This window comes from Abrus precatorius, unplaced genomic scaffold (assembly GCF_003935025.1).
Source record: "Abrus precatorius isolate BTA unplaced genomic scaffold, Abrus_2018 Scaffold6, whole genome shotgun sequence".
Lineage (NCBI taxonomy): Eukaryota > Viridiplantae > Streptophyta > Magnoliopsida > Fabales > Fabaceae > Abrus > Abrus precatorius.
The window spans coordinates 2,906,809-2,920,564 of NW_020874406.1; the positions used below are offsets into that span (position 1 = coordinate 2,906,809).

Consider the following 13,756-nt stretch of genomic DNA (forward strand, 5'->3'; position numbering starts at 1 on the left):
CATTTGTAAACTTAGGAGATGTTTATAATTTTTATAATTGATTACTTCTTTGTATATCCCCTTTCTTTCATTTATCTCACCTCAATTATTATAACTCCTTGACCACATTATAACCTGAAAAAGACCTCATGATTTTTATTTGCATTTAATTTATTTAGTGGAGAGTCGGTTCATAGTCAAGTCTATAGTAGTACACTTTTCTTTAGGAGAACTGAGTGATATCTTATTTTGTCCCTTAGTGAGAGGGAAAAGTAAAGTACCTTAGTTTGACGTTTGAGTGAAAAGTATGAAAATATAAGATTCTAATTAGGAATCCTTTTGATTGCTTATGCTCAGTGATATTACTCTTGTTACTCTCTTTATCTCCTTCATCTCGGGTTCCTTGTGTGGTATTATGTTTCAAGTTATTATGTTATTCTCTTAACCAGCACTTTGCTTGAGGACAAGCAAACAAATAAGTATGGGGGAATTGATAAGTTTGTAATTAAGCCCTCTTTTACAGCCATATATTCATATTTGACCTTTATTTTATTTGAGTTTTACACTAATTTATATATTAATTATGTAGTTTGGTATAAAGAGGCCGCAAGTGGATTTTGGGTGCATTTTGGGAAGATTAGAGCTTTGCAGCAGTCAACACGCCCAGACCCTTTCAACAAGTACGGGGTGCTGCGAGCCTATGCACAGTCGTGCTTAAGACCTTGCACGACCATGCTCATCTGCGGGAAGCCCAATTATGAAGAGTCTTTAGGGTTTTCAAACTCTATTAAAGAGGGAGACCTCAGGCATCGGAAGAACACCGTTGGACATCTAGTATTTTGCTTTTAGATACACTTCTCATCTCTTTTCTCTTGCACGGGATCCTTGACACATGTTTGACGAGACTTGGAGCTTCAAGCGATCGTACTTGAAGACCGGGAACACATCTCATACTCTAGTTTACTATTTCTTTTGATTATGGCTTTATTTATGATTGTTTTAGTTCTTTTCTTTAGCATGAGTAACTAAGTCCATAGCTAGGGCTATGAGAACTATTGTTCATGAATTTATGGGGTTTTGACGTTTGAATCTAAATTTAATTTCTATTTTGTGATTAGATTTTATCCTATTGTGCTTCTCTCTTAATCCTAATTAATTATATCATTAGGCGACCATACCTCGGTTAATTAATAGATCTATAGGGTAAAACGAGACAAAAGATTAGGTGGACCAAACCAATCTTTCTCTTCTAATTGTTATTAAATTAACAAGTTCATAGGTTCCTTAAGCTTTCTCAAATTGATGTCTTGCATGACCATTGGGGATGTTAATTTAGAGAAAAGAATATTAATATTGCATGACCATTGGGTATTAATAGTATTCTTATGAATGATTGGTAATCACAAGGAAATCATATTTAGAGTTAAACAGAAAAATAACATAAATGATTGAATGAAAAAACTCATATGCCCTAAGTTCCTCTCCAATAAGTTTAACTAAGACGTGCATTGTATTCCTAGCTCTTAGTTTATAATTAATTTTATAAATTCTTATTTTAATTAATCTCATATCTTTGAAGCTTAAACAATTGAATTAGGAAATTCTTAGTAATTAGAAAACAATCCTTATGGAATGATATTTCGAGAATTTAATTTAAAAACTCTTTATTACTTCTCGATGGGTATAATTGCTCTCCAAACAGTAAGTTAAATATAAAAGTTAGGGTTGATTTAAGTACATAAAATTAAGAAAAACCTCATGTATGTTTAGTTATATATAATTTAAATCTTAAATTTTGAAAATGTGTAATGCAACACTCTATACTTTTGAAAGAATGTGAATTTTTTTTTTTTCATTATTCAGACGTTAAATCTAGAGTGTTTGAAACAAAAATATTAAAAAAAATATTTTTCATTAAAAAAAAGAGATTTAGCAATTTAAGAGCTTTTTTTTTTTTTTACAAGAAACAAAGAAATTAAATGTTTAAATAACAAAATAATAAAAGAATTTTTTTTACATACTTTCAAAAGTTAAAGTCTAAATTACATACAATTAAACATACAAAGAAAAAAATAATTTTTTTCCTAAAATTAATAATTTTTATTGAAAAAATCATTACACTTTAATATAATAATTTTTTTATATAACACTTTTAATTACTAGAAATCAATCATTTATTGATAATAATATTTTGTTTACTTTCTATATTTTAAATTTAGTATCATTTTAGTAAAATAAAAACTTTTCATATGAAGTGTTATATTAATATTTTAATATAATATTTTTTTGCATAATTATATTTTGTCTATATAAAAATAATATATTTTTAGAATTAGTTCTTAAAAAAATTATTAAAATTTAATTTTAATATTTTAAAAATATTAAAATTTCCTTATTACAAGTAAAGTGATGAATTAGATAAAAAAAAAGTTCAATTTATCACTATCACTTCATTCTTCTTCTTGTTATTTAAAAATTAATATTTAAAAAATTCTAAATAAAATTTATATTATTTTTAAAAATTAATAAATAATTAAAAAAAGTCCCTCGTCTTGTTGAACCTCCAGATCCCCACAACAGCATCCACACTCCCTGAGAACAGAGGTCCTTCTTGTACTCGATGAATGAGCCATGGATGCACAAACCACTAAAGCTCTGTTTCAAGTTTGTTTCCTCTTTTGTGGGAACTACTTATTGAGGCTGCTCATTGTGTTCCACTACATCTTCCATGATATTCCATAGCACCCTACAATACTTACATGCCAAATCAATCACTGCAAAATGCTCCTTTCCTTCTATATTAATTTAGAGTTTGACACAAACTCTTCGTTTTAATTCCCTACACCTTCTACAACCAAGATTACTTGTGCAACTCACGTGTTTTGTAAAATGACTATCACTTAATACTATCAAACTTATGTAAAATAAAAAATAAAATTAAAATATTTTTTTTAATAAAAACTATATTCCGTAAGAATTAAATTGGGTACTTAAAGAATCTTAGATCCCTTTCTACTAAAAATCTCTCCTTCAATGGAGAAAGAAAACAATATAGTGGAACTCACAATTACTTTTGGCACTTTCTCTCTACTTCTTTAATCTTCTCTCCCCACAATGGCCTTCGAGTTTGTGAGGTTGAAGTTGCAGGTCAAGGTGGAGGAAGAGGTGATGCTGAAGTAGGAGAGTTTGAAGAAAGTAAGGAAGAAAGAAGGTGGGTGGAAACAGTAGAGGATGGTGACGTCGCCAAGAAAGAAGATGAGGGTCATCCCAACGTTGAGTGCAAAAAGAGAAAGGGAAAGAGAAAGAACGAAGCAGCCAAAACTACTAAATTCAACCAACTCTTTTTTGCAAATTTAAATATTTAAATAATAAAATAATAAAAAAAAAAATTTTAAGCGAAAGTAATGAATTGAACTTTTTCAGTACTTTACAGAAAAAAACTATTAATGATAAAATTAAATCCTAATATTTTTAACATATTAAGGAATAAATTATAATAAATATTTCTTAAAAATAAATTTCAAAAAATATAATTAAATCTATTTTTATCCAAATTATAATTTTTTATAAAAAATAATCAAGTTGTAAAATATCATTATAAGTGACTAAAATCTTTTTTTTTAACATAACTGTGTTAATAAAAACCTTTATATTATAAAACCAAAAATATTAATTTTTAATGTAATCACATTGTAAATAAATAATGAATATAATAATATTTTATATTGTTAGTCAATTTAAAAATAAAAAATAAAATATTAAATAATTTAGTAAAAATTGCACTGACTAAATATTTATATTTATTAATATCAATGCAAAAATTTTAAATAATTAAATTAATTTAAAATAAAAAGTAAATATAATTATTTATTTTTTAAGTTTTAATTAACTTCCTAAAGTAAATATAGTGACGTCATGGTAATGGATTTAGTATTAATAAATAAAATCGCATTTAGTGATTTATTTAATGTAATATTTGTCTTGGATTGGCGTTCTCTTTCCCAGCATGACCATTATTATCACTCGCTACTCACACACCAAAATTATTCATCTCATCAGCACCTTTCCCTTCTCAATTACCCAAATCCTTAGACTCTTTTCTTCGATCCCACTCACTTGTGAACTCCAAAACCCTCAAATTCACTTTCCTTTTTCTCTCACACTCTAGGGTTGCGTTTTCCTCTGTTCTGTGCTGACGTGTCCTTCGATTCTTCAACTATGCTCACTCTCTCACATTCTATATTTGCTGTTAAGCTTCTCTGCCTCTGAATTTTCCCTCTCCTGAAACGACGTCGTTGCTTTCAGCAGCAGCCATGGCTGCGCCGTCGCATTCGAGCGGCGACGCTTGCACCGCTGAATTTCCGGTGGGTCTCCGCGTTCTCCTCGTCGACGATGACGCTGCCACTTTGAAGATTATCGAGCAAATGTCTATTCGCTGCCGTTATCTCGGTTAGTTTCTTATGTGTTCGCGTTTCACTTGCCTTCAATTTTCAAACAAATTCGTTGTTTTCGTAAGAAGAAAACTAATATCGGTTTCTTTTATCTTTAACTCGTATGGATATGACAACCGCTTAGCGCGTGTCTGAGCTTAGTGTGAGAACATTTTAAAAATAACGGATTATTTTTGGAAAATAAGCTGTTTCCCAAACACCTTCGTAAAGGGACGAATATATATATATATTCGTCCCTTTATATATATGCAGCTTAAGCCATGGCTATTTTAGTCACGGTAATTAGCATTGTTATCGTGATTAACCTTGATGGCTATAATTAGCTTTGTTAGGATTGTTACTGTAGTTATAGCTTGACTGAATACAGAATTACCATAATTATTGATTGCATTTAGGAAGATTTGATGTGGTGTACTTTATTGTACTTTCTTTTTTATATTTTATTTTAAGCTATTATTAGGTGTACCTTGTATTATATTGTCACAGTGAAAATATACACAAATTTTTCTTCCTTTTTCTTCTCCGTTAATGTACCTTTGTATTTTTATTTTTTTATATTAGGGTCAAGAATGATCATGCATTAGGTTTTTGGGATTTGCTTAGTTTGACTTTGACTAGTACAATGCAAGTTTTTGTGTGTGTTTGATTGTTTGTTGAGTTAGCCATTTAATTATTCTGTTGTGCTTTTTGTTTCTAAATCGTTTAATTGATTGGACCTATAGAACGTAGGGAATCTTAGGAAGATTTGGACGATGCTTTTGCATTTACAGTTGTTATGACCAAAGGATTTGTGTCTTTTTATTCTTTCCGTTCTTATGTCTTTCCTTTAAGGTTTGACTCGTTACGTAGTGTGTTTGCTTAATAGTTTTCCAACTGTGTGCCTTTTTTTGAGTCCTGATACTGTTTGAACTAAGGAGGTTTTTCCCCCTTTCTCCTATTGCCAGTGTGCAGTGAAAATAATTGTAAACAAGCAGTCAGATAGCTGATTTTTAGCTTGTTTATTGTTGTTATTGAATGTGTTTGTCTGTGTGTAATTAAAAGGGTTTCACTTGACTCTAGTGGAGAATACTTACGCTTGCAGGCTATTCACTATGACCTGAAATTTCTACAACATATGGTGTGGAAATTTGAAATTGATTTCGATAGATATTGCAGACGTAGTAAACGTATGACATGAATGCTTGCTGATTTGCAAGTCCTCTTAATTTGAATAATATTGTTTCTTCTTAATTCTTATTATTCTTTTAATCTTCCAGTTACTGCATGCACTGAGGCTACTGTTGCTTTGAATCTTCTGCGGGAAAGGAAAGGTTGTTTTGATGTGGTACTGAGTGATGTTCATATGCCTGACATGGATGGCTATAAACTCCTTGAACATGTTGGGCTGGAAATGGACCTTCCTGTTATTAGTAAGTGCTGTTTCTCTTGTCCCTGGAATTACAAGTGTTTATGATGCTTATCATTGAAAATTGGTTATGTTCCACATGTTGTAGTGATGTCTGCTGATAGTACAACAAGTGCTGTTATGAAGGGAATCAGACACGGGGCTTGTGATTATTTGATTAAGCCTGTACGTGAGGAAGAATTAAGGAATATATGGCAGCATGTTGTTAGGAAAATGTGGAATGAAAACAAAGAACATGATAATTCAGGCAGTGTGGAAGATAATGATAGGAATAAACGGGGGAATGATGATGCTGAATATACTTCTTCTGTTGCTGATGCAGCAGAAGTAGTTAAAATACCAAAAAAGAGAAGCAGTTTAAAAGAAGAAGATGATCTTGAATTGGAGACTGATGATCCTGCTACATCTAAGAAGCCCCGTGTAGTGTGGTCAGTGGAGTTACATCAACAATTTGTTAGTGCTGTTAATCAACTTGGGCTTGACAGTATGAATCTCCAACTATAACTTTCTTTGTATTGCTTTTGTTTTTTCTTTCAGTGACTAGACTTCAGTGTATTACAATAAAATATAGGATAACCTTACAAGTATAATCGTTTCCTTTTGAGTATTTAAGCATTTGATTGCAACTTAGCTGATCAGTTGTTTCTTATCCTTGTATTTCAGAGGCAGTGCCGAAGAGAATACTAGAATTGATGAATGTCCCGGGTTTGACAAGAGAAAATGTTGCAAGTCATTTACAGGTTTGTTTTCAGTTCAAAATGTCAAATGATTCCTTACCATTTTCCTCAGAATCATATGCATTTTGTAGTTTACAATTGTTGGGTCTGCCGCTGATCTTATCAGTTGCACCATTTTTATGTTTTTTTTATTTTTTATTTTATTTTATGTGTTATATTTCATTTGTTTACATATGCTAGCATATTATTTTCTCCTATATTGAGGTCACTTGCACATGTTGTCTTATTTTTGTTCCAATTGTTGTGCTGTCTGGGCAGAAATTACCATTCTAGTATCTCCTGTAAACTTGAAGTACAGTTCATATTTGCATGATTAGTCTTTCTCAGCATTGATGAGTTAGTAGCTACCATTAACTTCTACAAGGCAAAGAAGGATCCACAAACTCAAATTTTGTTATTAGAAAATTAATATCTCCAAAGTTCTTAAAAGAGACCTTTTGATTAATCATATCGCTAAAAATTTGGTTTTTGACCGAGTTCAATGGCGTTGTGTGATCCAGCCAACCTCACTTAGTGGGATAAGTCTTGGTTGTTTTTTTTATTAGAAAAGTAATACCTACAAGAATTGATGAACATAAAAAACCTTTTAATGGATTTTTTTGTTATTCCAATTTTGGGAAGGGAAGTCGATATGGTTGCATCTCATAAATTAGGTTTTAGGGAAGTCGATATGGTTGCATCTCATAAATTAGGTTTTAGGGTTGATTTTCAATTTTTTTTTCTCTTTCTTTTTTCTTTAGACAACTTAACTAAAGTTGATGCTGAGGAAGTTCCACAGTACTGTCCATCTTTGTTTTACTGTCATAGATATGAAACTGTTAGGTAAGGAAGAAGCAACAATATTGAAATATGATTCGTGTTGAGATGAGAAAATATTGATGCCAGTTAATTAGCACAAAGACAATAAATTAAAATGACTGATTTTACTTGAAGATTTTCTATATAAATTAACATGCTCTATAAATATATGTGGGTGGAAAAACCCTGGAATATAAGAATGACAGTATTGATGAATGATAAATGAGAAAGATGAGGGAGACCAAGAATGAGATTGGGCAGAAGTTATAGAAAGAAATTTTCAGTTATGTATTCTTTTTCCTTTTAAATAAACATGTAATTAGTTGATAAGATTTGAAGGTCAAATATATGTAGAAATGAATACCAACAATTATTCAATGATAAATGTCATTCTACGAAAGTTTACTGGTTTCAGAACTTAGAATTATTAAGGCTTTGCTTGAGAGTTTGGAGGGAGAGAGAAGGAAGAGTTTGAAGGGTAAGGAAGGAGAGGAGAAGGGAGGGGGAAGGGTTAATTAAAAATCCCCCAAATTTGGGGGAACTTAAAAACATGGGTTTAAGAAGAGGGTTTATAAATACAGAGGGTTATCATCAAATAAGCCTTCCTTTTTTCTTCCTTTCCCTCCAAAACATAATTCCCAAACAGAGCCTAAGAGTTTAAGATCACAGTCACCCTTAACTAATTAGAAAATATTTTGATAAATGGGTGAGGAATTTTATGTGTTCATCAATTTGCAAATATATCATATTTCTTACAAAGTAAGGTAATATATATTGTATATACATGAACTTATATTGTGTAGCTTGAGTCTAATTAACATTGCTATTGTGGATTGCAATATTAATTGGCAGAAATTTAGACTTTATTTGAAGCGATTAAGTGGAGTGGCACAGCAACAGAATGGGATGCTAAACACAGTTCCTGGAACTATAGAGTCCAAGCTGGGTGCTCCTGGAAGATTGGACATACAAGCTTTGGCTGCTGCTGGTCATGTTCCCCCTGAAACACTTGCAGCCCTTCATGCTGAGCTCTTAGGTCGCCCAGCAACTAACATAATTACTACAGTGGACCAGACTGCCCTACTGCAAGCATCCATTCAGGGGCCAAAACATTCCCATGTTGAACATGCTGTGGCATATGGTCAGCCTCTTGTGAAGTGTCCTTCCAACATTGGCAAGAATTTTCCTCCATCTATCGTAACTGTAAATGATACATCATCAGGATATAGTGCATGGCCGTCATCTAATAATACAGTTGGTTTGGTGGGACCCAATAGTAACATTGAAAGGGTGGCTGTTCAGAACAATGTGCTGATGGATATATTACAGCAGCAACAAATGCAGCAGCACCAGCAAAAACAACAGCAACAAGTGCAGCAGCAGTCACTGGTACCTGATCAAAGTCATTCAATCAATGTTCAACCATCTTGCTTGGTGGTACCCTCTCAATCTTCAGAAACTTTCCAGGCAGTAAATCTTGCTTCTGTCAACCACGACTGCAGTTTTGGCAGGAATGCCATTATTGATTATAGTGTATTGTCACAAAAATCAAATAATCCATTGAGTGCATCTAAATTTCCTGGTGGGGACACCAAACCACAAGGTGTTCTCTGTGGGTATACTGCACCCTCCATTTGTTCCATGGGCTCCAGCAATAATAGCAATATTCAGCACCTTCAAAACTCAATTTTGACATTTGGTTCCACAAGACCTTTGCCTGGCCTTTTGCCCACGTCTGATAGACAAGATCCCTATGGTTTTAAATCAGGTGATTCACTTGATCAAGTATCTCTTAGGAGTATTGGATTTATTGGCAAAAGCACTTGTATTCCAAGTAGGTTTGTGGAAAATGGAACTGAATCATCTGTAAGTGATTTAAGTCAAATGAAACTAGATGGAAATAGCAGTGGCAACTCACTGAAGGAGGAACCAAATTTTATCAATATTCCAAAAGTGAGCTACCCAATCTTACAAAGATATCCATCTCAGTAATCATTCAAGCATGTTCACTGAATAGGTAAGTTGATGACTATTTCTTTGAGCATTATGTTTTATAAGATTGTGAGTATTAGTTTAACTACATGGTCAGTGATTCAAATGCTATTTATTATTGATACTAATTTGAAATATAATGATGATTATATCTAATTGTAATAAATTTTTCTTTTAGCAAAACCGAAGGAGTTATTTAGCTACTTTCCCAACTATTGTATGTCATTTCTCTTCATAAGTTTGTCTACTCTATATTCTATAATAATTTAAACTTCTTTGTCTGAATTTTTGGATTCTTGGATGTATGCATTTGTATTATCTTTGAGATTTTCTAAGCATAGGCATACAAGATATAATAAATAACTACTGCAGAATTTAATGAGTTGAAGTTTATCAAAACCATGATTAGGAGGATGGTTGTTGCTGTTTTAATATTGTTTAAAAAGCCTCAAACTCATGGGCAAGGGTACCTTACTACCTGTCAGTTGTACAAAAAAGTTTTTGATTCTTCCAGTGTTGTTTTCTCAAGGATTATATTCACAATCACCCTGTACCAAGGTTCAAAAATGTTAAGCGAATCAATTACCAAGAGGCTTTATGATGATGTTATTGATAATGATTTTCACAAATAAATAAGAAAAGCAGACACCACAATTTAGAATATATATGAATAATTGCATGGGGCTTCAATTTCCCCTTGTGATTCCCTAATTATACCCCAATTCAACTTTAATCCATTGTATCTTGATCATCAATCATCTAATCTATATTAATCACTATCTAATGATCATAGAATAGTGAGTCTTTTTATCTGAATGTTATGCTAATGATCATAGAAATTAACACACAAATAAGAGCATAAGACTCATTAGATTTTGTTAAATCCAATTAATTGATTGAAAGATTTAGAGAAAAAGATCGATCTTCCTATCTGTAATTCCTATTTATTCCTTAGATCTGTTAACCTATTGAAAGTGCAATCGCATGTCAATTGATTAACTAGGATTAGTCCTTCATTGACATTGACCTTATCAAGAATTATATAAAACACAAAGGAATAATTATGTCAATTAACTCATCAACTTCATAAATTTAAATTGAGGTAAACAATAGTTACATTTGAAGTATCCACCTCAGTCCCATGGCGAGAAATGCTTAGTTACACATGATTAAAACACATAATGCAAAATGAACTACGAAGTAATTATCTATAATCCTAACAAAAGGGGTAGGAAGAACCCCTATGGCCAATCTGCTCTATGAGGATAACTACTCTATGGTGAGAAGTGATGTCCTTTGAAGATCTGTAGAGATGTCACAGAAGGAAGAGAAGAGGGATGATGTTCGTGATGGAGACAAGGAAGCTCTTGATCTCACAACTCACATTCAATCACCAGGGAAGACAAAAGAGAAGAGAGATTGTTCCGAAAGTCCTTTAGACAGCTCTTGAATCCCCAAAAGTCCCTTCTTCAAGACCCTAAAGTTGAATTTATATTTCATTGAACTTGGCTGTGCTCACTGATGGTCTCCTGATTTAAGCATGGGACGTACTCTTCTAACATGCCCTGAACAGAGATTGGGATTTTTACAAGCACGGGGCATGCTATGTCCATTGTTTGGCACAACTGACTAATTTTTGCCCCTGTTCCTCTGATTTTTGCTTCCCAACATAGTTTTGACTGCTTGTCACTATTTTATGCAACAAGCATAAGAAAATTAACTATCATAAAACATAAATCCCTTGATTGGCTAACATAGTAGGGTAATATTCCGCATTTTAAGTGACAAATTAGTGTTCTATCAGTTGTCCGTATTTGGCAAGTACCATACATATTCTTTTTCTTGAAAGGGTTAATAGTAGGAATTGAAGATATTTAGCAGCGGTTTGGGATCACACAAGTTCATTATTATAATTTCTCACTCTTGCTTTAACAATACCTTTCACTTCAATTTTGGCTTTGAAATTCTTGGTTTATCTCCTTACTTTATCTTTATCTGCATTTTGCATAAAATGAAAGAAAAAAGAGAGAGAGAAAGGTGATTGGGTTTGCATGTTTTGTCCGCCTCCCTTGTGGTTCTGATTATTGTGCTTGCATTGGTCTTTGATATGCCTGGATTACACGTTTCCCTTCTAAAAGTTTATAAGATACATTTCAATTTATATGTGTCCTTATATTTATGTTGGTTGTTAATGCCTAAACCTTGTTTGGAACAGGTTGTAATGTTAGGTGAGGAGAAGGCCTTTCCACAAAGGTACAGATTGTTTCCTCTTCAATTGTTTAGAAGATGAGTAAGTTGTAGTGCTGCTTTCTTGGTATCTGTCTGCACTCTGCACCATTCTGCGGTTCATTTTAGAGCACAATGAAGACTGACTGTGTATAAAGGATAGTATTTATGGGTGTTAGTTTACGCCTTAGTAGCTGCACATGTATGTAGGAATGTTTATAATCTATCCACTAGTTTGTAGGGGAATAAATTTTTTTCTAACTTTCAACTGTATGAATTGATGGCTTTTTACGGCAAAATGTTATTTAGGTCTACTGTTTATAATGTTAAATACTTGGTAATTATCTTATGAAAATTGTTTAAATTGTGTGATATCTAGACATAATAATGGTCTTCTTACCACCTTTGTATGTCGTACTAAGTACTTATAGGTATTGAGAATTTTTAATATGTATTACAATTTACAATTTTTGCCCTTTACTTTTTCAATCCTGAAAAACATTGTATTTTCTTTTCTCTATAAATTTTAGTCCAAGCATTTTCCTTTCCAATTTATCAATTTGAATGCATTGCCTCGATAGACCTATCATGATTTAGGGTAAATACTCCGATAGACCTTAAAATTTGGTGAAATTTCGTAGACCTTTCCTCTAGCTTGATATGACAAGATATGTGAATGAGCAGAATAGGAAGCAATCAGCCTTAACTTTATTTTAGGAGATAATTCTAATTTGAAAATGAGAAGACCCTTGTTAATTATTATGGCATCCCTTCATTTTATTCCATGATTTGAAACGACTTTTCTCTCATTTCTAAAATGTTAAGTTGTATAAGCAATAATAATATTGCATGTCTTGATACGCGTTATATAATGGTTTAATTGAGCAGATATACTTCTTTCTCACCAAAAAAATTAAAATTAAAGATAAACATATAACTTCAAAATTGCTCCGTGTAACGATGAAATATTGTGTGTTCAAGGTAGAAAAAGCATGTTGACCAAAAAGAAAAAAAAGGTAGCTAAAGCAAAACCATACACGTTGAAAGTCGATGTTATCTCGGGTTTCACATAATTTTTTCTTTCTACTTCAGTCCCCCATAAGTTTTTCACTTCAAAAATCATGTAAATCTTTCATAACTTGAAGTCTCTAATCAACATTCTAATGTAACAGATTAAATATTCAGGGACTAATTAGAAAAAAAATTAGAAATTAATTGTCAAAAATCATTATAACTGTCATATGTTAGCGCAGGTTGTTAGAATAGGAGGAAATAGGTGGTTGATTACAATCTTATATAAGTCCCTTTTGTACACCTATTAAAAGATATGAATACAAGTATGAATTTTAGTTCCTCATAAACTTGTCAAGTTGAGAGTGAGTGTGAGTTGGAGTTATTACGTTTTAAACTTCAACAATTGGTATCAGCTAGTCTGGAAACGATGGTGACAGTGAAAGAACTTGAAACGCGCATCGACTCGATGGAGAAAACAATGACAGATTCGCAAGATACAACACAGCGGAGTCTTGAAGCATTGCAGAAATCAACGGAAGGATTAATATCATCAGTGGCAGCGCTCCATTACGGCAAGAAACAGACATCCGAAAATGATACTTATAGTGAAACTCCAGAATCTTCTACATCTATTCTTGATAGAGCTCAGCTCCAGTTTCCTTCGTTTAATGGCAATAATTTCAGAGAATGGCAAGCCAAGGCCGAACAATTCTTTGAACTTGAAGGCACGCCTGAAGATCAAAGAGGGCGTCTATTGTTACTTTCAATGGATGGCAAAGCATTTTCCTAGCAAAGACATTACATTCAAGACCCAAATTTCAGCACAAAACCATGGCGACAGATTTTACAAGATGCTGGAAACAGATTCGACGATGGTACCTTTGATGATCCGGTGGCAGAATTAGTAAGATTAAAGCAAGATGGTGCATTGATTGAATATCTTGAAAATTTTGATAACCTCTTGGCACGTGTGGTTATTTCAAAGGAAATAGTACTTAGCTTCTTTCTTTCGGGATTGAAACCTACGTTAGAGAAATCTGTACGTGTCCATAAACCAGCAACAATTCAAGAGGCAATCCGGTTGGCTCGCTTGCAAGACGGGATTCTCCTAGATATCACCAAGAAACTGGGTATGGAAAGGAACACCAATGCTT

At 32.7% G+C, this 13,756-nt stretch overlaps 1 protein-coding gene across 2 annotated transcripts; it reads left to right on the plus strand.

Annotated features, from left to right (window-relative positions):
* Positions 1–3,985: 3,985 nt before the first annotated feature.
* On the plus strand, positions 3,986–12,082 carry LOC113868807 (two-component response regulator ORR21-like). Of its 2 annotated transcripts, none has more exons than XM_027504713.1 (6): positions 3,986–4,428; positions 5,687–5,839; positions 5,924–6,319; positions 6,499–6,575; positions 8,223–9,387; positions 11,578–12,082. In XM_027504713.1, exons 1-5 carry the CDS (start codon positions 4,293–4,295, stop codon positions 9,360–9,362), a joined length of 1,902 nt encoding a protein of 633 aa, XP_027360514.1. In that variant the 5' UTR covers positions 3,986–4,292; the 3' UTR covers positions 9,363–9,387; positions 11,578–12,082. The 2 variants fall into 2 exon arrangements, with proteins under 2 accessions (XP_027360514.1, XP_027360515.1); XM_027504714.1 differs by having other exon boundaries at positions 4,303–4,432.
* Positions 12,083–13,756: the final 1,674 nt, after the last annotated feature.

Bases quoted from the DNA above. Each gene is read 5' to 3' on its own strand.
- LOC113868807 (XM_027504713.1), top strand. From the start codon at position 4,293: ATGGCTGCGCCGTCGCATTCGAGCGGCGACGCTTGCACCGCTGAATTT. The intron at 5,840-5,923 runs GTAAGTGCTGTT...CACATGTTGTAG, and splicing joins AATGGACCTTCCTGTTATTA to TGATGTCTGCTGATAGTACA. The intron at 6,576-8,222 runs GTTTGTTTTCAG...ATTAATTGGCAG, and splicing joins ATGTTGCAAGTCATTTACAG to AAATTTAGACTTTATTTGAA.